Source organism: Drosophila tropicalis, unplaced genomic scaffold (assembly GCF_018151085.1).
Source record: "Drosophila tropicalis isolate 14030-0801.00 unplaced genomic scaffold, ASM1815108v1 contig_878, whole genome shotgun sequence".
Taxonomy (NCBI): Eukaryota; Metazoa; Arthropoda; class Insecta; order Diptera; family Drosophilidae; genus Drosophila; species Drosophila tropicalis.
This window is the reverse complement of record NW_027173374.1, coordinates 14,707,753-14,732,449: the sequence shown is the minus strand read 5'-3', so window position 1 is coordinate 14,732,449 and position 24,697 is coordinate 14,707,753. Positions and strand designations below refer to the sequence as shown.

General features: G+C 37.5%; 2 protein-coding genes across 2 annotated transcripts in view; one reads left to right on the top strand and one right to left on the bottom strand.

Annotated features, from left to right (window-relative positions):
- Positions 1-24,697, bottom strand: part of LOC137583925 (uncharacterized) — a 186,957-nt gene that overhangs the window by 153,460 nt on the left and 8,800 nt on the right. The gene's annotated exons all lie outside the window — the stretch shown is intronic.
- Positions 4,484-7,699, top strand: LOC137585187 (sodium-independent sulfate anion transporter). The gene is given in 6 exon segments (XM_068300863.1): positions 4,484-4,619; positions 4,621-4,981; positions 5,471-5,691; positions 5,758-6,079; positions 6,139-6,300; positions 6,370-7,699. Coding segments are annotated over 6 exon segments (1,884 nt in total). The 5' UTR covers positions 4,484-4,505; the 3' UTR covers positions 7,074-7,699.

Below are 24,697 nucleotides of genomic sequence, written 5' to 3'. Positions count from 1 at the left end.
GCTTCGTTTGTCCTTAACTAAAAATCAAAGGCAGAAGCAGCAGCGACACTCGCAGCCGTATTTACGTGTGTTGTTTGCCCCACATGCGGCGTATACGTAATATTTGCCAGAGATTATTATATGGGGCACTTGAGACGACGACGAGACGCGTCTTCAATAAAAAAGAAAAAGAACAGTTATACTCTAACACACCCATACACACACACACACCTATAAATACAATACTTGCATATAAATATATAAATTGTACTTATAATAAAATTTCGTTTAATTTCGAGTTTTGAATTTCATTTTATTTCTTCTCATTCCTTCATTTTTCGTTTTGGTATGGTTTTTTTTTAGATTTTTTGGCCAGGTGTTGTGCCTACCTTGTGCCTTTTACGTGATAAAATTTTAATTTATTTTTCTTCTCTTTTTGCTTGCGAATTATAATTTGATTTTTAATGGATTTTTACTGTGGCAATCGTAATCATCTTCAGCATCATTATCCTTCTCCGATTTATAATACGCTTAGGAGACAAACAATATTTAAAACCAAAGTACAGCAAAAATTAATCAATTTTTGATATGCCACTCAAGCAATCAGTTCTACGTATGTGGCTTTAAACTATATAGTCAGCAGTTCTCAACATAAGAATTGTTGTCCCTGCGGTCGAAAAGTTAAATTACACAAAATTTTTGCGGCAAATTTCAATTATCAAATTCATTATCGAATTCACATCAATCGCTCATGATTTGGTAACCAAATAAAGATTGTATAGCGAAAAAGAAAGAAATATATTGATGTCATTGTATATATTATAGGTTTTTAGTGCAAATTTCCCCATTCCCATTCATTGGCTGGGCACAGCACTCAATAATCTTTTGATTGTTCTTATCAGTAGAACGAGTGCAAATACGACTGGAAGATAGTGCTCGGTGAAATTGGCATGACGAATTTCTCGCTTTTAGAACCTAGATTCCAGATAATTCCCTCAGTTGGGTTTATTTCTCTTGTCTTTTATTGCACACCAAACAAAAGATGAAAATAATGTGTCATTACTTTCTCGTAAATTAATCGCAATGATTAGAAACTGATTAGAAATAAATTTTAATTAGTATTATCGTACGGCAAAACCAAAAAATCTAAACTAAAATGAAGAACAAACATAACAAAAAAAAACAATATTTTGATAAATATGAAACGAAATATTTTGTAGAATGTTTTTAGTTGAAAATGCAACATCAACTGCTCTGCTTTGCTCTGATGCTTCATGTTTTCATCTGCACTAAATAGACATTTCTAACTAGCAAACAAACTTTGTGGATATATGTAGCTTCAGGTAGTAGATAGTTAGGTAGCTAGCTAGGTAGGTATGCGAGTCAGGTGCGTTGTGAATTTTGCTGCAACAGTCATTATAATAATGCCACAACGAAGTGTGCTCGGAAATAGTAATCAGGCATGTCTGGGAGATTGTCCAGCAGACGAGATGGAACTGGTTGAGCATCAGCACAGCTGCTTCAGCCATTCTTGTGTGGAAATGTTGAAAATGTTGAATGTTGAATGGGTGGAAAAAGGTGGTAGGGCACTTAAAATTTTCATTTAAATATGTGCACAATTGTTGCAATCGTTACGATGGCCATAAATGCCGGCAAATAATAACTTTAAGTGCATCATTTTATGAACTTCTCCCGTTCTCTCTCGCTTTCTCTTTCTCTGTGTTATGAGTTCTTCATCCAGTCATTGTGTCTTATGATAAGCAATGGGAGTACGTGCGAAGCAATTTCCATAAAAATAAGAAAATAAAAATACCTTGCATTGCAAACAAATTTGATGTTCTCTCGAAAGGTAAAGATTCAATATTAATTTAGGTTAAGGCAAAATGTGTTTTATAGACTAGTAGCTCCAAGCCAGTTTTTTTAATCGTAATTATCAGTTATTAGTATTATTATCATGATCCTTGATCACGTTTTCAAAGGCTTTAAGAAGGAATTTTCGACTTCAGGCAAGCATTTGACCGCGTCTGGCATTCAAAAATGAAGCGCAACTTGGTGACTAGATATTAGGCATGAGGAATAATTTATATTTTTATGTAGGTATATAGTTTTTTTAAAAAAAAAATATTATAATTGCCTCATCTAACTATGTATAAATACAGATTTCTGGTTGCCTGCCTGTTATTGAAACATTCGATTATGCCGTATAATTGAGAGTCTCTCATGCCTGCTTTTGTTTCTGATTTGGAATTGTTGTTATTTTTATTTTATTTTGCCTATCCCGAAGGCTCGATATTTGCATTTTGATTTAATTGATTTTGTGCAAATTTGCAAACAACTCGCCTGCATATGCATACATTTGCAAAAAGCGTCAGCCAAAGGGAAGGGGGTGGAAAAAAAGACAAATGGCAAACCAAACCAAATCAAACCAAGCGCAACCAAACCAAAACCTATTCAAAATTTTACACTCTCTTGTTATGCAAACGCATTTAGCGCTAATTGTTTGCATATATACATACATATACATGTGCATGTATTTGTGTCCATGTGTAAATATATGTGCGAACACATGCATTTATCCATTTACATAACGCACTCCGATTCAAATTTGAAATAACAGACAGTTACAATTGCCGCTGTCCTTCTGCTAATGGGTAAAAATGTATTTATAAATTTCTGACACGCACGAATTGAAAAATGCGAATGGAAAAAACCAAATTTTGCCTTTTATATGTAAGTTGTGATTAAAAGCAGATTTATATAGATTTTGCATAACAACCAATGTAGCAGACAAAATGCAGACTGAAATCGGTTTTCGAATAACAAATGAGCCGATTAGTGCATTAAAAATTTTAACGATAAGGATTTAATTCATGAATCATAAATCTTCTATCTACATATATACATATGTACATACATATATAAAATGCAAGTGTCTCCCTCAATTTTTGTTGTCGCCAACTATTTTGATTTGAGGCAACTTTTCACTTAAGACCAAATTGTTCACTCAGTGTCAAAGTCAATCAAAACTTTTTAATTTTAATTTACATTAATGTTATACTGGAATTTTTTGTTTGCTTTGACATTTGCTGCCGCCATTTCCATTCCAGTTTGTCTCTTTTGCTTGTTGTTTGTTTGTTGTTCGGTTTGGGTTAATTTGCATAAACAATTTTTTATATCTCGCCATTTGCCATTTCTCTCATTAACTTGACGTAGTTAAGGGAGCAAACTTTTCACACGCATACACACACACGCACACATTTGCATAACACAAAAATCTAGAGACGCAAAGGGCACGCAGCAAAATATGTATAAAATAAAAATGGGCACGGAAAATAAATATGAATCATACGCCATGTGTGCCAACAATAATGACTGGGGCATGCAAAATGAATTTGAAAAGTTAAATAAATAAGAAAGATTCTGTCTCTCAAAGAGAAAAAGAACAGAAAGAAATTTTGTTATAAACTCAAAAGCAATTATGGCAAAGAAGCAATTTGAAACAAATGTATTTACCAGTTTGTAAAAGCTTAAACGACTTCTTTCCTGAAGTTTTAGAACTTTTAATGATTTCTGATGTAAAGCAATCATATGAGCTAAATCCGAAGTAACCCAAATAATAGCAGGAATATCTACGCCTAAACTATGAAACAGGACATTTAAAATACATTTGAAAATGTAAAAGTAAGTCTCATATCACATACCTCTATGTGTTGGATCCAAAAGATATTACTTTCATCAAATTTGTTTAGTTTATTAGAATGGGCAATTGTAAACGTAAACAATTAATTTATTTCCATTAAATGTTGCAAATATTTAAGATTGTTTTGATTAGCTCTGGTTTAAAATTTTCACTCATTTGCAAGTTTTTATCTACGTCTTTGACATACTTTTAATACATCCTGCACAAAGCCTCACCTCGTCGCTCCTCTCTGCAATTCTCAGCTCTTTGACAACACGAAAAATTTACATAGCTGTGCCATAATTCACACTATTTAATCTAGATATTATCTCAAGCATTTGACCGGCAATTAACAGGTAATTAACAGCATTTTGGTGATTGTCGTCGTCATCTCGGTCTCAGTTTTCGTGGTTGCGTTTAAGTGAATTTCCAGACAGGCTTAACCAGTACCAAAGTGTCAGGCTTAACTTGTAAATATTGAATTAATAATTAGGGAGCTTGTGGAAGTGGGCGTGGCTTAGGAATCGGCACATATGGTGTCAGGCGAAAACGATTGAACTGCCATAACAGAGCAATGACTGCGACAAATGCCAGGCAAGAGAAAAATGGGACGAAATCAAATGGAATCAGCTGATTTCTCTCCTACTACATACACATACATATGTACATACATATGTATTATATCTTTACATATATGCAATTGAGCGTGGCAAAAAAGCTCTGATATTTTAAGCAAACAAGCTTAGGCGCAAGATGATCTATTTGGATTTGTATCAGCAAGTCGAGCGAATTTAACATCATTTTCAATTCGCGGTTCGTGGCGTAAAGATCTCGCATCAGTTTCGAAATGTATCCGCAACTGGAAACGGAAGCTGAACAGCAAAAAAAGGCAACTATTGTACGGCTCCTGCCCAAAATTGACAACAATGGCACTGAAACGGAGAGAAAAGCACCCCCCACCAAGCAAATGGAAGCGCCGTCTATTGCGTCATGTGCCAATGTTTCAGTGGCTACCTGCCTATAATATGGAGTGGGGCATTGATGATTTTATCAGTGGCATTACCCTGGGACTCACCATAATACCCGAGAGTATAGCCTGTGCCCTCCTCGCTGGTCTGCCTGCACGATATGGCCTATGTTCGGCATTTATTGGACCTTTGATCTATTTGATATTTGGATCCATCGATAAGGTGATTATTGGTCCGACAAGTCTGGTGGCTTTGGTTAGTGTTCAATTCACTGTGGGTCGTCCCATTGAGTTTGCCTTCCTCTTGACATTTCTAAGCGGCATCGTGCAGATCATTATGGGCACACTGCGAATGGGTGAGTTGATCTTATGATATACCTAGATATAAATAGTTCTAAATTGACTTAAATGAGCTATGCGCATATACATATATGTAGTTGATTCTTCGTGCGATCTTCAGCCCTGAACTTAGGAGAGGTGTGTGTGTCTTTTTTATTACATTCACGAGCGTAGCGCAAACCACTTTAGTAAATTGTCTAGAAAATCCGATTTGAAGCGGTTCAAGAACCTAATTGAGATGATATTTAGTTTGGGCACGCTGTCTAGTCATGAATAAGTCATTCAAACTGATCAAAATTAACACATTTACAGATAAAAATATTTACCCAACGTACTTAAAGTTGTAATCAAACAGTTGCTAATCAACTTGCTAAAAAATCAAGTCTACATCTTCCCAATACCTTTTATATCCGTCATCTTCATTTAGAGGTCACTTGCATGTAGATTTTATTGATTGTTAATTCAATTACCGATATCTGATAAATGTATGTTATTCCTGTTTGCAGGTTTCATATTTGAGTTCATTTCAATGCCGGTTATCAAGGCATTTTCCTCAGCTACGGCCATTTTGGTAATTGAATCACAACTTAAAGTATTACTTGGCATCAAGTACTTAGTTGCGGGCCTTCTGAGTTCTGTGACAACTCTCAGTTCTCGCATCGATGAGGCAAATATCGCTGATCTAATAATGGGCTCTTGTGCCATAGTCTTTCTACTGCTTCTCGAGGTAAGTTTAGTGTTCAATTCAATAATTTCTGTGCCTTAAATACAAAGTTTCTATTACTTAATTTAGCTGCTGGAGCGCGTGTCGCGAAATGAGAAACGTGGCAAGTTACTACGCATATGTTGCCGCTACTTATCTACCTCAAGAAATACATTAATCGTACTGATTGCTGGCATTGTCAGTTTCATTTGGTTGGGTCAGACGGGTCAGGTGCCATATTCGTTGGGCAAAAGTGCTTTATCCAGTTTGCCCAACTTCACAGTGCCCAGTTTTAGCATTGAAACACCAGAGCGTAATTATAGCTTTTGGGAGGTACTAAAAGAATTGAACATTGGCATTATAGTAATACCAATTGTTGGCATACTCACCAACATATCGATTGGAAAACTAAGTAAGTGTCAAATTACAAATTCATACTTTCACTTACCCCAATTTTGTTCCGTTTGGCAGCTCCAAAGGGTCTTGTCGACACGAATCAAGAACTTCTCACTGTTGGCCTTTGCAACATGTTTGGCTCCTGTGTCCAGGCCATGCCCTCATCGGGAGCCTTTACTCGTTATGCTATTAGTACGGCATGTGGCCTTAAGACGCCAATGGCTAATTTGTATTTGGGTAAGTTTTGTTAAGTTGGCTCAAAGTTGGCAATTCATGTTTCTCCTTTCACTGTCTGTGCTTCTGCAGGTATAATTGTTTTGCTAGCTTTAAGCTATCTCAGTCCTTACTTCAACTACATTCCGGAAGCAACGTTGGCAGCAATTTTGATTTGTTCGATATTCACGCTATTGGATTTCAAATTACCTTTGCGTCTGTGGCGTGAATCGAAACGGGATTTCGGGATTTGGCTATTATGCTTCTGCGTGTGCGTGCTCTTTGGTGTGGAGGTTGGCCTATTTGTGAGCATCATTGTGACGTCTTTGCATTTGCTATTCCTCTGGGCACGTCCTGAGATTCATGTCAAGATACAGGAGCTGGATGATATGCAATACATTTGTGTAACCCCCGGCAATGGCATCTACTTTCCGGCCATCAATTATCTTAGGGAGCGCGTATTGAAGGCGTGCACACAGGCGGATTTCAAGATCACAGTGGTAATTGATGGTCATCGGATAACAGGATTGGATTACACAGCCGCCCAGGGCATATCAAAGCTATCGAGTGATCTGTGTCGTCAGGCCGATGCGTCAAGTTCAATATTATTGATTCTCTATCGTTTTCCCAACGACCTGCAAAAGTTAATCGATCACACCGATAATCTGGTATTCTGTGACACTGAAACTAAGGTCAAAGAGTTCCTAACCCAAGAATCATTGCGCAATGGTTTCATAAATCTCAAAGAACACATACGGGCTTCAATTGATTTGGGCTACAAAATAGATATGGAATAGGACACTTTAAACACCTCAACACCTAAATTTAGCATTAAGTTTACTTCGTGTCAATTGGAGCGACAAAAAGAAATGGAACAAATGTCTTGATGGCAGTAATTTATAAAAGCCACACTGACCTCCAACTCTGCCCATACGAAGTCAGAGATACAGAATAAGCGAACGAGGGGAGCACGAGAGAGGGAGGTAAGAGAATGCCGCTGGCGGCGCCGTCAATGATTGCCAAGCTAATGGATTTCTGTTTACTTTTTCACTTAGAACAGGCGCCAAGTGCAAAAAAATAACCGAGAAAAGAAGAAAAAAGTAAAACCAAACCAACTTGTGAAAAATAGCGCAAAGAAATTAGAGAAAAGCGAAAGCGCAATACAAACTCAGCCCAGTGGTTGGCTGGGTGGGTGACGAATAAGAGGGAAAACTAAAAACTATAGAGAAAAAAAAATTGCAAGAAATTAAACTGAAATCCTTGCGTAAAGTGGATCAAACTTACTTTTGCACAGTAGAAAAGAAAAAGAACTAACGAACTAATAATTAGAATTAAGTTTAATTCTCTCTCTCACTCTTTCTCTCCATGTCTCTCTCTCTTTCTCCTTTTTAGAAAATAAAGTATTTTCGAAATATATGTTATATTTAAAAAAAATTTGAATTTTCTATTATGCTGTAACGAATTGGGTAGACATAAGGAATATGGCCAAATATATGAAGGGTATCAAAAAGAAAAAGAAAGTAGCAAAACAAAAGCAAAAGCAAGTTAATTACGTGAGGTTAAGAGAAGCCACCACTTCTACCACCAGCGTCGTCCTTCGTCATCCTTCTTCATTCCTGTCGTCGTCATAGTCTCTACCCAGTTCCCTGGATCTAAGTAGATTTCAAGCACTTGAGGCGTTGTAAATGAAATGCAGAGACGCTGCCGCTTTCTTATTCCTTCATTCCCTGACCCCTTTCACCTCGTTTAGCTGCTGCTGGTTTTGCGCTTTGTTGATTGCATTGGCAAACGAAGTGAGCAGATTTAATGAAATTTAAAGCGTTTGTCCAAAAGGAGCTGCCAGAAGCTGCGGTCGGCCAAATGCAGATTGGCCCTGGCCAGGGGGGAAAGGTGACTGGCCATTGCAATGCAAATTCCTAGCAAACGGGAGCAAAACTGCCTCGGTAATTATTTCAATGGTCTTTATTTGCTTGGCCATTCAACTGACTCAGACTGCAGCTCCCAAGTTTACTTTGCTGTCTTTGGACTCTTGGGTGTAGTCTGAGAGTTGGAGTTTGTCTTGGAGTTTGCCTTGTACTTGGCATTTTCTGCCTTGTTGGGCTAATGAGTTTACCATTTGCAATTGAAATATGGCCGATAAACGATAAGTGTGGAAACGAGAAAACGAATAACGAAATGGATTAGCTTATTTAAGTGTAGGGAATAATTCAATCAATGATTGGTTATGCATACAAACTGAGATTCTCCCATGACTGACCACATGCAACTAATGTAACATCTTGTTGATTTTATCTTGCTAATTAAAATACTGGCAACTAACTGATTTTATGCGAATTCATTTGATGAAGTTTAACTTTAATCGATATACGATTTAAGTAAAATACATTTCTTTTCATAATCTTAATCATTCTTTTTTACGCTTTGCCATCATTTAAGTAGGACAACTCACTTAATAGCCCAGAGAGAAAAAAGAGAGATAGAAAGAGAGAGAGAGAGACAAATATAAATACAGAATCAAATCAGTATATCTATATCAATCGCCATGACCACAAATACCAAACATCATTCAAATTGCGGTTCATGCAATCAAATTCCAACGAAAAATAAAAAACAAATCATTCAAAAACCGGAAAAATTGTGGGGCATACTTTGCGGTATTTTTGGTTGTGTGTTGACATATACACACACACACGCACACCCACGCCTACATTCTCTACAAGGCCAACATAAAGCCAAAACAAGCCAAACCGCACAAAATTTCTGTTTATTGCTAAATATGCAATAATTTTTCATATTTCATGATGCAGCAGCAGCAGCGGCATCCAATGGCGGCGGCATCCGAGATGGTCAAGCCTAATAATATTTATTTTCACATGCGGTTAGAAACGTAAAAACCATTTCGTTTCGTTTCGTTCACTTTTTGCGGGGCCAAACAAATTAAATTTTCATATGAATTACTTTGCTGGTCACGTAGACAAAATGAAGAGGTGGGTAAAGTGGGGCAGAGTTAGAGAATGAAGGGAGTTCGGGAGTTGGTCCAAACATGTCCATTGATACGTATTATGTGACTGACCAAAAGGCAATGGAAATGTGGTTTGGGGCCTAGGTTTCAGTAGCAGACGAGAATTTTCCTAGCAACTTAATTGCTCTCTGCTGTTGGCCAACTTCTCCCTTTTAAATACAAACGACAAAACGGCAAAAGACATAATTAATAGCAAAGTGGAAGAGAGGGAGATGGTTGGGTTAAAGGGGCTAAATGGGTTTGAGCTGGGGGTAGACTCATTTATCGATTTTCTGACTAGAGCCTGCGGCTAGGCTTTTAGGACTATCATTCTCATTCTCTGCTTCCAGCTCTCCTTCTCTCTCCGCGAGTCCTTGCCAATTGGCCTTTGGTCATAAAGCGTTTTAATATGCGCCAAAGTAGTCAAAGCCAAAGCAAAGAGATATACGGAACAGGGAAGGGGGTGAACTGGTGTCGCGACGTCTGTTTGCTTGTTTAAATTGTTTAAAATGTCAACTTGATTGTGCTTAATTAAATGCCAAAAATCCTTAAGGACAACACCAAAAAACAAAAAAAAAAAAAAAATACAAAATAGACAACAGTAGCAACGCAAAATGCGGGCAGAATAAAGCAAAGTGAGGCGAATGTTGGCGAGTTTTGGTAGGGGGACCGAGTTGGTGAGGGGTGTGGCCAAAAAGTTCCATAACAAGCACAATGAAAATAATTAACAATTTGTACAAAATAACAAGCACAAAAGTAAATAAATGAAAATGATGTCAATGAGCGAGAGGAAATTGAAGAAAAAGAAGGAGCTTGAAGTGGTGGGGTTGAAGAAGGAGGTTATAGTGGTGGGGCCAAAAAGCGGAAGCAACCAACTAGTAGCGACAAAAGGGGATTCCCTTTTTAGCCAGTTGGCTAGCAATTGAAAATGCCATTAAGATGTCACGTTCCCTCAGATGCCTTTGATTTTGGCTTGAACTGCCTGAAAGGATTGTCTCTTCAGTCCTTTTGCTCTCTATACTTGTCTGGCATAGTTAGTTATTTAAGTGCCTTGTTTTTGGTTGAATGACGAAACATTTAATTTAAATTATAAATCAATTTGTGTCTCAAGTAAGGGGGAAATTGAAATTGAGTTGTCATTAGGCAGCCGAAGATTGAGTTTGAGATTGGCATCTTTTGTAGTTGTATCGATGTGATATACTGTTGGCTTTTAGTTCCAATATATTTTGAAATTTAATTCTAATAATTTCAGGAATGAGTAAGTTATTTAAAAATTGCATAAGGAAATAGAGGTCTTATATATTTTGGTCTTAGATATTCGTTGTAGTTATTAGTTGATGGGTATATATCTATATTTTAAGGTGAACAAGACATTATAAAGTCTATTATAGCATTATTCTTCTATTTAAGAGGTATTTTAAATAAAAGTTTGCTTTGTTTAACCTACCAATTCACTGGTTTGAAGTTAACTAAACAAATGTTTTATATTCATAAATAAGGTTCACAAAAGTTATTGATTATATATATATGTACATATATGCATATTTTCCTTTTCTGTTTTACTCAAATTTGAATTAAATAAGAGAACATGGAAACATAAGTTTCCATTCCATTCATCAATCATCAAAAAGCCACATAATAAAAGCCAAAACACAACATTTTGAGTATAACTAAAATAATTGACTGCTGCTTACCACTTAGACAAAAGAAGCAGCACTTGAAACTGATATCTTAAGAAACTAATATCTAAGAATTGTACATGGAAATTCAACTGGCATTTACTGTTTGGGTAATTACAATTGCAACATGTTGAAATGATGGCTCTTGAGTTAAGCTTAAATTGGCATTCAAATAAGTAAGTCCAGAGCAAGTAACAGTTGCACTTACAGTTAAAGTATCTATAAGATACATTCATGATACACATGTGCCACCGCAAAGGTTTTTATGACGAAAGTATCTTTATGACTGCACAATACAAAACACACACACACACGCGCAAATAAACCAAATGCGTAAGTCATAAATCCAGTTTTTTGCTCTGCTTCAGACGAAATTTGTGTGTTTTTCCTACACTTCTTTAGGTTTGTTTTTTATAAACTTTAAGCAGAAAAGTTAAACGCACATCAAAAGCCAACTAATTTGGCTGTAAAAATAACATTAAATCACATTCAACAATAAATAAGGGAGATACAAAAAAAAAAAAAAAAAAAAACAACAGAGCGAAGAAAACACAAAAAAATTCAGAGAATACCAAAAATCGAATTGAACACACGCAAGTGGGGCGCTTGGTAAGGTTTTTTACCTTTTCTACCCCTGCACCAGCAGCATACAGCAGCACCCCCTCAGCTGGAGCACACGAATTGGTCTTTAAGCTTATGTTGCACTTGACTGAGTTTTATGCTTTGATGCTCAATGATTTTATTATTAAAAGCAACTGTCGTGGGTCGGTGGCATCTTCTGCTCTCATCCGTTTGCCGCTCCTTTTGCGTTCCCGTCATTTTGTGGGGTTGTCTTACAACCCCCGCTGCATATTTCTTTATTTTCTCATTCGGTCTAGACACTGAAAATTGCCAACGGCTTCCACTTCACCTTGGGAGTCGAACTTGCTTAGCTGTCTAAATATGTCACTTGAATTTGATGATGGCCAGGCCACTTGCAGCAGAAGCAACAGCAACACACACCAGGAAACAGGAAACAAAGTGAAAGAATAAAAACTGTTGCCTGCTTTTTTGGGCCCACTCTCGCACATTCGCAATCCTATTCCCCTTTTTCTTTTTCTTTTTTTTTTCCTACTCAGGCACACACGCTTATGTTTGAGCTTGAGTTTCAGTACTTCAGTATTTTGTCTCCCTTAGTAAGCTGCCGTGTGTTGTTTTCTTAAAATATTAGTTTCCTTTTTCCACATCTTCCTATTTCGGTTTTTCTTTTCGTTCTTCTTTTATTTTATTTTTTCCATCTTACTACATTTGACTTTGACTATGGGGAAATTGTTTTACTGCTTTTTATTGTCATCTTTGTTATTTGTTATTGTAGTGGCTGTTGTTGTTTCATCCCTCTCATGTGACTAACTGTGTATGTGTGTTTGTATCTGTGTATTATTTGCTTTGACTCAGTTACAGCTACCTCAGGCAACCACCGGGCCAAGAGCAAGTTGTCATGAATAATGAAAAAGCAACGTGAATATATTTCCGTAGGTTATTTGCTGTGGGTGAGTGAGAAGTGGCAGAAGCGCCACAAGTAAGTAGTAGTAGTATGTTGTTCTCAATGGGCGGCACAATGAGCACCACACGTGAAGTACACTGCAAAAATAGGGATGTATTTCGCTGTTGTTAAGTATCCAGTATAATAAACTGCTTAATATACAAAGGAAGTACATAGATAAAATGTTGATTTCTTGCAGTGCACGGCTTGTCCTTTAGGACTTGGCTAGCAGGTATCCATCCCAAATGCCAAATACCAGGACTAACCAAATGTCAATTGCTAATTCACCGTGTGTCGACGTAGTCACACTCCTAGCCGGCATTTGCCACTGTGTCCGTTAGTCTGTGTGCCATAGCCGTCTTCTTTTTTGTGCCATATCATCGTCATGAATCGATTTCCACTTCCATGTTCCTCAATATCACTAATATATTCCCTTATTTAACGTACATTGCTGGCAGGCGTGCTCATAGTTTCCCATTCCCGTCCACCAGTTCTTCTTTTTCCTACTTTATATCTTCTTATTGGGTCTGAAGTGTGGGTGCTTTTGCCTTAAGCTAGTGTCCTCCTTCTTTCTATTCAGTTTCGGCTTTACTGTTTGCATTTCAAATATTCGTTTGTCCATTCGTTGGGAAAATCGAAATCAACAAAGCAAATAAACATTCAATAAACCGACCCTCAAACAAAAGAAAAAAACAACAAATGTCAATAGATAAGCTTATCAGTGAGTGGGGGAGGGGTGAGGAAGTGAAATCCCAAAAGAAAAACTGTCCAAGTCGTGGCTAATTAAAAAGAAGAACTTTAAATGAACTGCCAGATCGAAATGACAGGCAGGGAGATATTGGAGCAAAAATGCTGCCAGCTTAATGAAAAACTTGTTCATTCACACCCTAGATCCTTGCTGCCAGCTCCACAGAAATATCCAGGCAAATGTCAGCACCGACTAAAGTCAATTTTAGCCCAAAACACCAAACATTGAGAACTTGCCATACGCAGCCGAACAAAATGAAAAGTTTTACCAAAGGCAAAGTGCAATTCCAACCCACACTTCCGTTTACTCAAACCAAAAGCAAAAACAAAGCAACCAAAAAGGCCAAGGAACAAAAAAACGCAAGTCAAAATGAGTCCCGGAAGTGGCAAAACAACAGCAGCAACAGTAAACTGAAATGCTAAACCAACAAATATTACAACCAAAAGGCCAAGAAAGAAAAAAAAAACCAAAAAAAGGAAAGAAGAGCACGCCTGGGCTGTTCAAACCGCATAACAGATAAAGGCCAAAATTACTTTCTGGCCAAGAAGCTGCCACGATGCGTAGCCACGAACCGCAACTTGAAAACTAAACACAACCCAAAACACTGGACAGCAGCAACAGCACCAACAGCAACAACAAAAAGGAGACATTGAATGGAATATAGTTTGGAAAATGAGTTTATGAGCAGCAGAGGATCCTTTTGGGAAAACTTGTTTTCCTTAGATGAGTTGAAAGCCATTTTGGGATCAGCCAAAGTGCAATGAGCTGTGATTTATGAAGATCCTTCTTGAAGTTGACTGACTGACTGAGAGTGCCATAAGGGAGGGAATTAGATTGTTTGCCCATTTTTTTAAAGCCTTTGACTTGTTTGCAAAACTTTAACGTATCTGCAACTAAAATGTGATTAAAAAACTTTTCGCATTTGGCTTTTATATTGTTGAAATCTCTTGGCATCTCTGCCAATAACCATTTACACTTTCATGTAAACAGCATTAAAGTCGAATTACCAACAAAAAATCCGAAATCCCCTTCATTTTACATCTCCTGTCGCCTGCACACAATTTCTAACTCTTTCGTTCCCTATCTCCCTCTCTCTCGCTCTCTCTCTGCTTCCCTTGTTCTTGTTTTCTATCTGAATCTGAATCTGCAAAGCCACAAAACAATCTTACAGTTTTCTATGCCACACCTATAAAAAGCCGCAATGTTGCTGCTGCAAGCAACCAAAACAAAAATCCAAAGGCTAAAGCTGGCCAACCTTCTATTACACTTCTACTCCTCTCTCTGATTGCAAAAACCATAGAAAAGGCTACAATACAATGTATGATGGCAAAGAGGATAGGAGACAGGCGACACAGCTTCGAAGTAAGAACAAAACTTTGCAACTGTGGCACAAATTGCAATGCCAAAAGGCGGTTGCTGCTGCTTCACCCATTGTTGGTCCTGTTTCTGAAGTTGTTACTGTTACTGTTGTTGTTGTGGCTTTGACTGTGACTGTGGGACAACCACAAAAATAAGTGTTTACAGCATTGATTACAAGCGATGGGCGTGGTCCCTCCATACAGGAGTGGCAATGTCAGTTGCTGTTGATTAGAGCAGCAGTCTCTGGTAAAACCAAACACATTTTTGCATTTTTCTTAAGATTGGTGTGAACATTCGCTCCGTCCAGTTGTCATCCGTGAATCTGGTGCCCGTCAGGTTACCGTGTCAGCAGGGAAATGCCCCCATATACATATATACACCTACACGGCTAGTTATATATGGCGACAGATTGAGATTAGAGATGGACCAACTGGACAAACTATCAACTAAATTAAAATAACATTGAATAACATATTGCATGGGACAACACGTTGGAGGCTTAATACTTATGGAATTGGTACTGGCTCTAGAGTAATCCGATAGTTACACTCTCCGATCTCTAGTTGGTGTGGAAAGTGGGTTATATTTGTGTTTTAGGTGTCGACTCCTGCGGCCGCACACAATTGACAAACAGTGAAACCCTTTTTGTGGCACTTCCGTTGCGTTTGTTTGCTAGTTTACAACCCACTGACGACAATGCAAACCTCCCTCCGGGTCATCTACTCACCGCCCCTAAACCGATGCTATTGGCATCCTAGCCTTGGCTTGCTGTTGTGACAAAAGTTTATACCCCAAGCATTTGAACTGCATTTCATTATAGAGAAACTGGAACTGGTCCTCGTGCCTGGTGTGTGCTTCGAGTCTTGGACCCAAATGCAAATGCAAATGGTGTTGGCGCCATATTGAAAGCACTGCAAACTCTACTTCAATGGCAACACCTACAATGCTAGTGCCGCCACTCCCCCAACAGTCACTCCCACAATTGCTACCATGACCCGCATTTCTAGCCGCAGCGTCAGTCTTTTGTGGTCTAGGTCTCTTGCGGGGGCAAAGGACAGGAGTCTGGATGGAGAGTATATGTATACCAAACGAAGCGTATAAGTGGCCCTTATCCTGTGGGTGGGAGTTGGGGTGGTGCGGCTCTCCAGTCTCTCTTCTCTTATCCTCTTTTTTCTTTCTCCCAAGCCTCCCCCCAATGGCTCCTATATTGTATATTGGCAAATATTCTCATGACAATAGGAATTTTTATTGAATTTATGCAAAAATTGCAAATTTCATTCACCACTCACATAGTTCTTGTTGTTGTTGTTGCTATTGCTGTTATTGGTTTCTTTTATTTTTTTGTAATTCTATTTCAATTTCCTTTTGTTTTTTAGAGTTAATATTTGAGAGTAAATAGATTGCATGTGACAGTAAATGAATAGAGTTGAAAATAAAAGGTATCCCAATCGATATTGCACAACATAAAATGTGTGCTTGATGGGCAGGAAGAAGAGGTGGAGGAAAGCCAACGATTTTGAAAATTTGTTGTTTAAAATTAAAAATCTATATGAATGTAAGGGGGTCCATTTAGAAATCTGAGCGCACTTTTTCCAAAAATAATTGTACATAAGCAGCATCCTTATCAGTTCTTTGGTATTTGCGAGCCATATTCATGGATAATTCGAATCCAGTTTCGTTATTCATACGCTTCATAGTTCCTGCACGATAGAGCCAAGCTTTCAAACATTTCGGACTTAATTTATTCAAGACATAATCTAAATCCAAAAGTGCCAATTTGTATTCACGCTTCCTTATCAGAGTAAAAAAAACTTAATTTTAGAAATATGCAGCATAAAATCCTTCTTAAACTTACTTTACGAAAGCCAAGGCACGATTACAATAGAGAACTGGCGTATCATTAATATAAGATAAACCTTTGCTATACATTAAAATGGCACGATCATAATTATTTTTACGGAAATCATCGTTGCCCAATCTGAGAGAATATTAAATAAATAAAGCTCTCCTTTTTAAATCTAACTAAACTTGCCTGCGAAAATTGTCAGCCACTCGATGGCGCTCCTCAAGCGCCTGTTGACGTTGTTTACTAGTCACATCGACTTGACGCATAAACGACATTTGATTCACATTAACCGGCTTGTGGGTTCGTCTAGACGCGGACTTCGAGGCACCATAGGATTTCTTGCCCTTTGCCATTCGTCGAACAACCACAAAATTGTCTTCTGTCACACCATCTGTAACATCAACTTCCGGTTTCTTTGCATCCTTATCTTTGGAACTACTGCAAAATTATAAGCAGCAGAATAAGTAGCCATCAATTAGTAGATTCATTTTTAGTCAAAAGTTTACTCTAATTTGTTGGATGCTATAATATCTTCCAATTGTTTCATCAAATTCGTAACTTCTGATCGTTCAAATAAAAAGTCTTCTGGATCTTCCATCATTTGTTTTTTTTTTTTTTTGTTATTTTTAGTCGTCTTCTTGGTGTTTGATAGAGAGAAGTGGGGAATGAAAACTGAGGAATATATATTTGAAAGTTGTTTCCAACTAGTTTTTCCTAGCCAACTTGAAGAAGGAAAAGTAATAATCATTAGGTACAGCTGCAGTTATCTGGACATGAACTTGCCTCGAAGGCAACATGTGTGCTCTTCCCCCTATTGCCTCCCAATGCACCACTCTGCGAGTATAATGGTGGCAGGATGAGTAGTTTACCCTCTAGCCTCTATCTCTTTCACTTAGTCAGTCTATCTATGGCATGCAGCAAATTAGTTAGAACAAGGAAACTGGCATCTGGCTCGTTAGCCAGCATGTGGTTTTTAGGATTAACTCAATTAAAAATTTTGTGGCATTAAAATTGTCTTGCAAGAGAGCAAAAAGAGGAATGTTGTGAGTGTCGCTGTATGCGTGTATGTGTGCGAAGAATGGCGTGTAAAAACTGTGAAAAGCTTATGCCGTTAGTCTACCAGTTTCTTCTTTCTAACTCTCCTCCTATTTTTCCCCCACGAATTTCCCTTCTCTCTGTCACATTTTCATCTTTATTTGTGCCTGAAATTATTTAATTGAGTTTGTTTGAAAATTTCTTTTAAATTAAGAAAGTTTTTTGCACGTGACACTTTTTTTTTTTGTTTTTTTTTTTTTTATTTTTTGTGGTTTTGCTTCACTTTACAAACTGAATTGTGCTTAGGAGAGAAAGAGAAGGGTGTTCATGTCCATGCAGCACGTGCTGCATTAGGGGGAGACTTTTGGCAATCGAAATGACAATAATCACAGAAGTCATGCATATGCTTTAGAAGGGGGAATCACAGCTCTAAAAAAGGAAAAAGGTTTCGTCAAAAATTCTAACATTATTAATCGAGGCTCCAAAGAAATCTTACAGGTAATTATATACAGCTAAAGTGAAATTTAGTTTAACTTAGTTAAAGCTTGCTAAAAATATTATGAAGACAAATCAAATTATATGTAATGATGATTCATAGATGATAAATCTCTATATAAATTTCTCTAAATTAGCTAACTTAAAACAGAGTTTCGCCTTAAACATCTTTAACTTCATTTGCTTTGCTTTGACATTTAGTATTCTAACGCGAAAATTATTAACAATTTTCTTTGACTTAATGTTGATCACGTTCGGCAGCATTTTCTCATTAATATTTGTTAGCAGTAGCTGCAAGTGGCCTGCCCATCAGTCGACGTACTGACCACTTTTTCTCATCCTGCGACTTTTCTTTATATGCTGGTCATTGGCACAGAAACCCAGTGACAGAGGCATGCAACATGTTTAAGGACAGACAAGGAACACGAGCAGGACAGGGCTGGAACAAGGGCTGGGAGGGAGCAGGAGAGTTACAAGAAGCTAAATGTGCATTGCAAAAGCATGGCATACTTACAGGCGCTGATGCTGTCACGCCCGACATTGATGACTGCGTTGACAAGTTGCTACGGCTACAGCTGGACAACAACAGCAACAACAACTATGGCAAATGCCAGCGATGATGACAAGAATGTGCGGGTGTCTCTCGAGAAATGTGTCAAGCGTGGCGACTTGAGCTGCATAAGCAAACAGCAGGGGATTTTGGTTGGGTGAGTGGGTTGAAAGGTGGTGGGGAAGTGGTTTCCAGCTAACTATTTCTGGCTTAACCTTAACTTACGCCATTGTTTTGTGAACTTTAAACTTTAGCTCACTCCTGTTCGAAAGTATCTCAGATTTGCGTTTCGCATTTGTTGGCCAAACAATGTTGAAGTTCAGTCTTAAAGGTAAAACGTTTGACCGCCGCGAGCTAAGCCACTTTTCGCCTTTTTCAACGTAACCGCTTTACCTTTTGAGCAAGGAGAAAAAAAAAGGTTGCGCGAAGAAAAATGCCCAATTTACCTATACACTTATCACAGAATACTTAACGATAAGAAACAATAATTCATAAATTTTCATTTCTTTTATAAGCAGCATACCGAAATGTGATTATAAGCGACAGCCGACAGGTATGAAAGAGTATTCAAAGTCGGATCTGTTATGCTCAACTCAAAATCTGGCTTCTGCCGTTGAAGTGAAAGACAAGCAGAAGATTGTACTTTGCCCTACCAGCCGCCAGGCATACTTTGTAACCGAGCAGAACAAAAAGGAAAACACCAAAACATAAAGATACATACATATAAAGAGTGAGTGAAAAAAAGAAGAAAAGGGAACACGCGAAAAACGTGCAGAAATAAATTGCATAAAGGTTGGCGCGCAACACAACAAAAAGTAAATATGTTAAAAATGTTGTTATTCATACACACACACACACACACACAATCTTGACGATGCCTTCATTCCCTTCGACCCTGGCTCCTAAGGCTTAACTTGTTTTTTATACACTTGAAAAAAATAGAGAGCAAGTAAGCCATTATAAATATTAGCTTGTTTCAAAAAAACAAGAGAAAATAAGAAAGAAACTGAGACTTATGTTTCGCTTAAGTAAATTATAAATAAATTCAACACAAACTTAATACGATTGAAAATTTTTTACAATGTAACAGTCTTTTTCTTTTGGACTGGACTCACTCCTTCTTGATTCGCTTTTTATCATGCTGTCACTGTGTATTTGAGCCAGCTTTTTTACCTTGTTAGCCAGCTTCTCTCGATTTTCCGCTATCCTTAGTCACACTGTTCTTCTCTCGTTGTTATTGTTGTTGTTATTGTTGTTGACATGAAAAGTGGAAATCTGTAGTAATTTGTTTCAAGTGCCAAAAAGCATTTGTTAACAATAACAGATTGAGTTTCCAAAGAAAGGGTATTTACCGCATTTACAGTGAGTGAGCCAAACAAGTAGGCCATTTGAGGATGAAACTTTTCATATTAAATTGAAAATCAATTTTAATATACCCACAATATTTGTATGTAGTAAAAGCCACTTAGTAAAACAGAAATTCTATTAATATACAAGGGTGTTCAACAATTTAATATGCGTCGGATGAAATTTGCAATAGCAAACAACACAATAACCCAAATTTCATTTTTTCATCAACAAAATTTTAGCATACGAAATTGAGTTTTCACTTATATATATATATATAAAGTATACGCCATGTGTTGCCACAAACAAAGCAACTTGAGCACGAAACGAAATAAAGGCATAGAGAAAGTAAGACCAAGAAACAGACACAGAGCCAGTGAGAGAGAGAGAGAGGGGGAAACGAAAAAGATGGGAACAAAATTAAATGCTAAAAATTAAAAAACAAGATCAAAAGGATTTTGTTGGCTACGCACATTTTGTGTTACTTTTTTCCTTTATTAGATTTACTTAGGCAGCAATGAAAAATGAAAGAGAAAAGGCAAAATCAAATGGCCGTTTAATATTTACCTTGGCCAAAGTGTGTATACTCTTTCACTCCTTTACCGATTTACACTAACAATTCAGTTAATCAGATTCTGCTTAGGGACCACACAAATAAATGAAGGTACAATGAAATAAATCTTGATACTGGTTTAATTTACCTTAAGAAAGAGTATATAGAGTATATAGGTGTATTTTCCTGTAATATTCTGGTCCATAGAATTTGCATTTCATATTTGCATGACGAGTGGCAGTGAGTGCTTTGTGTGTGTGAGGACCGCACACAAGAACACGCAGGATAAGCATATTAACATGCAAGGCATATTAAGGATAACTGCAGAGCCAAACCAAAAAAGGGAACAGAGCAGTACAGAACAGAACAGGAGATCTGAACAGGACAAAACCAATAATGCGCATATTAGACTTGATGATGATGACAATGATGCTACCGCCATGTCAGGCCCCTCATCGCTCCGATTCTTTCTGAATTTTACTGCAGCCGCCTCCTGTTTGTGTCCCTTCAGTGGTATGCCTGGCTATTGTTTCTTTCGAATTGACCGCACTGAGCTGTGTTTCCACTCCACTGTTTGCAATCCAATGCATTTTGTGGAAGCTGAGCTGCATTTTGATGCCACACACATACAAGCAGGAGAAGAAGAGCTAAAAGAAGAGGCAGATATGAGGCACTTCGTCTAAGCCAAAAACGTGCACAGTCTCTGGCAATCAACTTTAATAACATCACAGAATGTCAATAAATCCACAAAATGGTTGCCCCTCATTGCACCGACTCCTGTTTTGGCATCCTGGCATCCTTTCCTTTCCATACCCACGATGATAATGATGATGATGATGACCACGAGGACGACGACGATGATTCCCCTGCCCTTTGCCTCATGCTGCCTTAGTCTTTTTTCTGATATTTGGCAAGAGTATCATTAACAAAAGGAACTGCGTGCTGCAGCTGACCAAAAAGCATACTCCTCTGACCTGCACCGCACTCCGAGCATACGGCCATTGCCTTCAACCGGATGATGGCAACTTGAGCTGCTTACTAGTTGGACTAACCTAGTGATTCCCTTTTATTTTCATCCCCCTGCCAGCAGTATGAGCAGCAGCAGCAATTGATGAGTACAAAAACTTTAAAAAGTTCGCACATCCGAATTATTGCAACTGAAAAGTTTTGTGCAACGTTATAATATTGCAACTTTGGGCCAAAGGCCATGGCCTGGATAAGGCTCTTTCCCTCAAAGACAACGGACAGACCAGAAAACAGAAGACACAAGTTGTTGTGTTCGGACAAATAGAGGATTTTATCTTTCAGTTTTGAGTAGTCTTTGCCATTGAGATTGAGAGAGCAAAATAAAGTCATTCGAAATATTTTGCTACCACTAGAAATCACTTCAATTGAATAAATAATTCATATACATATGTATGTATATATTTACTCAATTGATTTCAACTCACTCTATTGCTCTCTTTCTCTTTCTCTCTGCAAATGTGTGAATATTTACTGAATAAGCATATAGACCATAAATATAATGGCAAAAGTATATGGAAAATCTGTACACACAATTGACACTCGGCGCGACCTAAGCACATTTATCATTCGATATACTATATAAACCAGCCACTTTGCCTCCCCCTGGCCCTTGGTGCGAGACTACAAACTGGAATTACAGCGACAAAATTGTTTATGATTATCATTTAGCGACAATTTATGGAGAGAGCTACAAGAACAACAAAAACAACTGTATGAACGACCATAATAGCAATGGAGAGAACAAAATAAATGTTGAAATATAAATAAATGGAATATTATTTTCGTATATATTACATCATCGAGTATTTACTTTATCTGTATCCTTATTGATAATACAAAAACATAAAAAACAAAAAAAAAAAAACGGAAGAAAATAGATTGACATAAATAGATAGAAAGAACACACACAACACAAATACAAGACCAGAGGACACTGCGCGCGTTCAATGAACTTTTATTCGCCTTTCTAATAAGTTATAAAACCAAAATTTTAATAAAATCGGAAATGTGATTACATGATGATTTGACTTTCTCACATCGCACATTTGCACTTAGTTAAATTGGGAAACGGACGACTCAGCTGTTGATGCTGTCCAAAAATATATATGTACCTATGTATACTCAATGAGGTAAAAAACACTTCTTTATTCATTTCGTTCTGGGGGACATGACTCTTAAGTATGAAATTCGAATTCAGTATCAGAAAATTGGCTCATATTGACAATCAATATCATTGTATAGAAACTCAAAATGATATGTCACATAATGGATAAGAGATATTTATTGTATAGTACCCATTAGTCATTCCATGCTCAAGTCGTTGCACCTGCAATCATAGTGCAAGGCCATAAATTCCTCAACGGCTTGGCTTTTGTTTTGCCCACACTGCGAAACATGAATGCCCCGAAATGTCTGGAAAATATTTGTGCAATGCAACAATTTGCAAATCTTCCCAAACCCCCAAAACCCAATTCCAAACCCCAGCACAAATTGAAAAGGCCAAGGTGTGTAATTTATCATGTAAGGCTAAAGCCATTTGAATGCAGATTGTCATTTAGGAGGGTAGTTGGTTTGGGACTGGGGGGAGTGCTGGTGTAGTTAGGTAGAGGTGATTACTACAAGATTTTTCGACTACAGCGATTATGGCGCCCAGCAGCTGCCATCGAATAGAAATTTATCATATTGCTCAGGCCTGAGGTAACGAACTACTGTAAAGGCAATTGCAATTTTTATGGCTCATTTATAATATTTAACCTGCAATCAGAGGTTAAGGGTGCGGGACATAAGTATTGGCGGGCAGAAACAACATCCTTCTCCTCCACCCTTTCGCCACCATCCAACTGACTTTTGTGTGTACTCAATGAATGAATGAGTGAGCCCTGTATTCTGCATGTTTGCCTGTATGTGTGAGTTGGCGCTGGCGATAATAAATTTATGGAAATGGCACTAAATATTTTATTATTGCTAAATATGCAACAATGCAATATCGCAAACCCTCTCCAGCTCTTTTCCCCCCTTCATCGCAATGGAATTCGAGTGCTCGTGTGTGCAAACGCATAAAACAATCTGCAGCCGAATGAATGCTGCAGTTGGCAGGACGATGCCATGGCATGGGTAAAAGGGTCCCTGGGGAAACAGCCAACCTGCGCTCGCTGACAATGCATATAAATTATAAATACACAGATACACTCCAGATACACGCAGTACGCAATGCTAACAACAACAACAATAAAATGAAAGGATATGGTTGAATATGTTTCAGGTTCGAGGCTGCACTTTGGAGTGCGAGAGAGAGAGAGAGAGAGAGAGAGAGAGAGAGGCATGAGCTGGCGGTTACTACAAATCGACTGCAGGTAGAAATGGTCGTGGTCAGGCAAAAATTAAAATTCCAAACTTTTAAAACAACCTCCATCCGACTATATATACATACATACCTACATACTTACATACATATATGTATGTATGTGTAAATTAAGTTTTCGTTTCCAAAATGCAACATTTTGTGTTTAATTTAGTGCAGAGATTCTCATAAAGTTATTTACTTATGGACATTAATATTAGCACAATAATCCAACTAAATTTCGCATTTTAAATGAGAGACAACAGAACTCGAAATAGGCTCAGTCCTGGTGCTTTTACACTTTTATTTCTTCTTTAATACTATTTGTATTCAGAGATTTATTAAACGATATTGACCTGATCGATTCAAACTATGAAAACCTATCTTAACCCTCAATTCATAGGTGAATTTAGGACTGTCTAATGCAGAATCTTTGCGTCTCTAAGCGTTTAATAGGTTGAAAAAGTATTCAATATTGTCAAGAAACTTATAACATGTCTTATGCCTTATCACTTTCGACCCAAAGTATTCATTTAAGTAAGGATTAAGGAGAACACAAAAATGTATACCACAACTTCAAAATGTTTTTTACTAAATTTACTTAACTAATATTCAGGGTTGTTTAAGTTAATGGAATTCACATTTTTGGTACTTCAATTCCCAATTACCCTTTTTTGGTTTCATTTAGATTAATGCACAAATCTTTTGTAAATTTCTGCTGCATATGCAAATGCATATCTCACTGTGGAATATATATTTTGGTTTATCTGTTTAATTTCCCAAGGATTAACACCCTATTCAACACGAACCTTTAAAAATTGGACAAAAAAAAAAAAAAAACAAGAAAAAAATAATCGCACACATTTTGAAAGCCATTGTGATTATTGTTGTATCTGTTGTCTGTTGTGGTTGGTGGTTT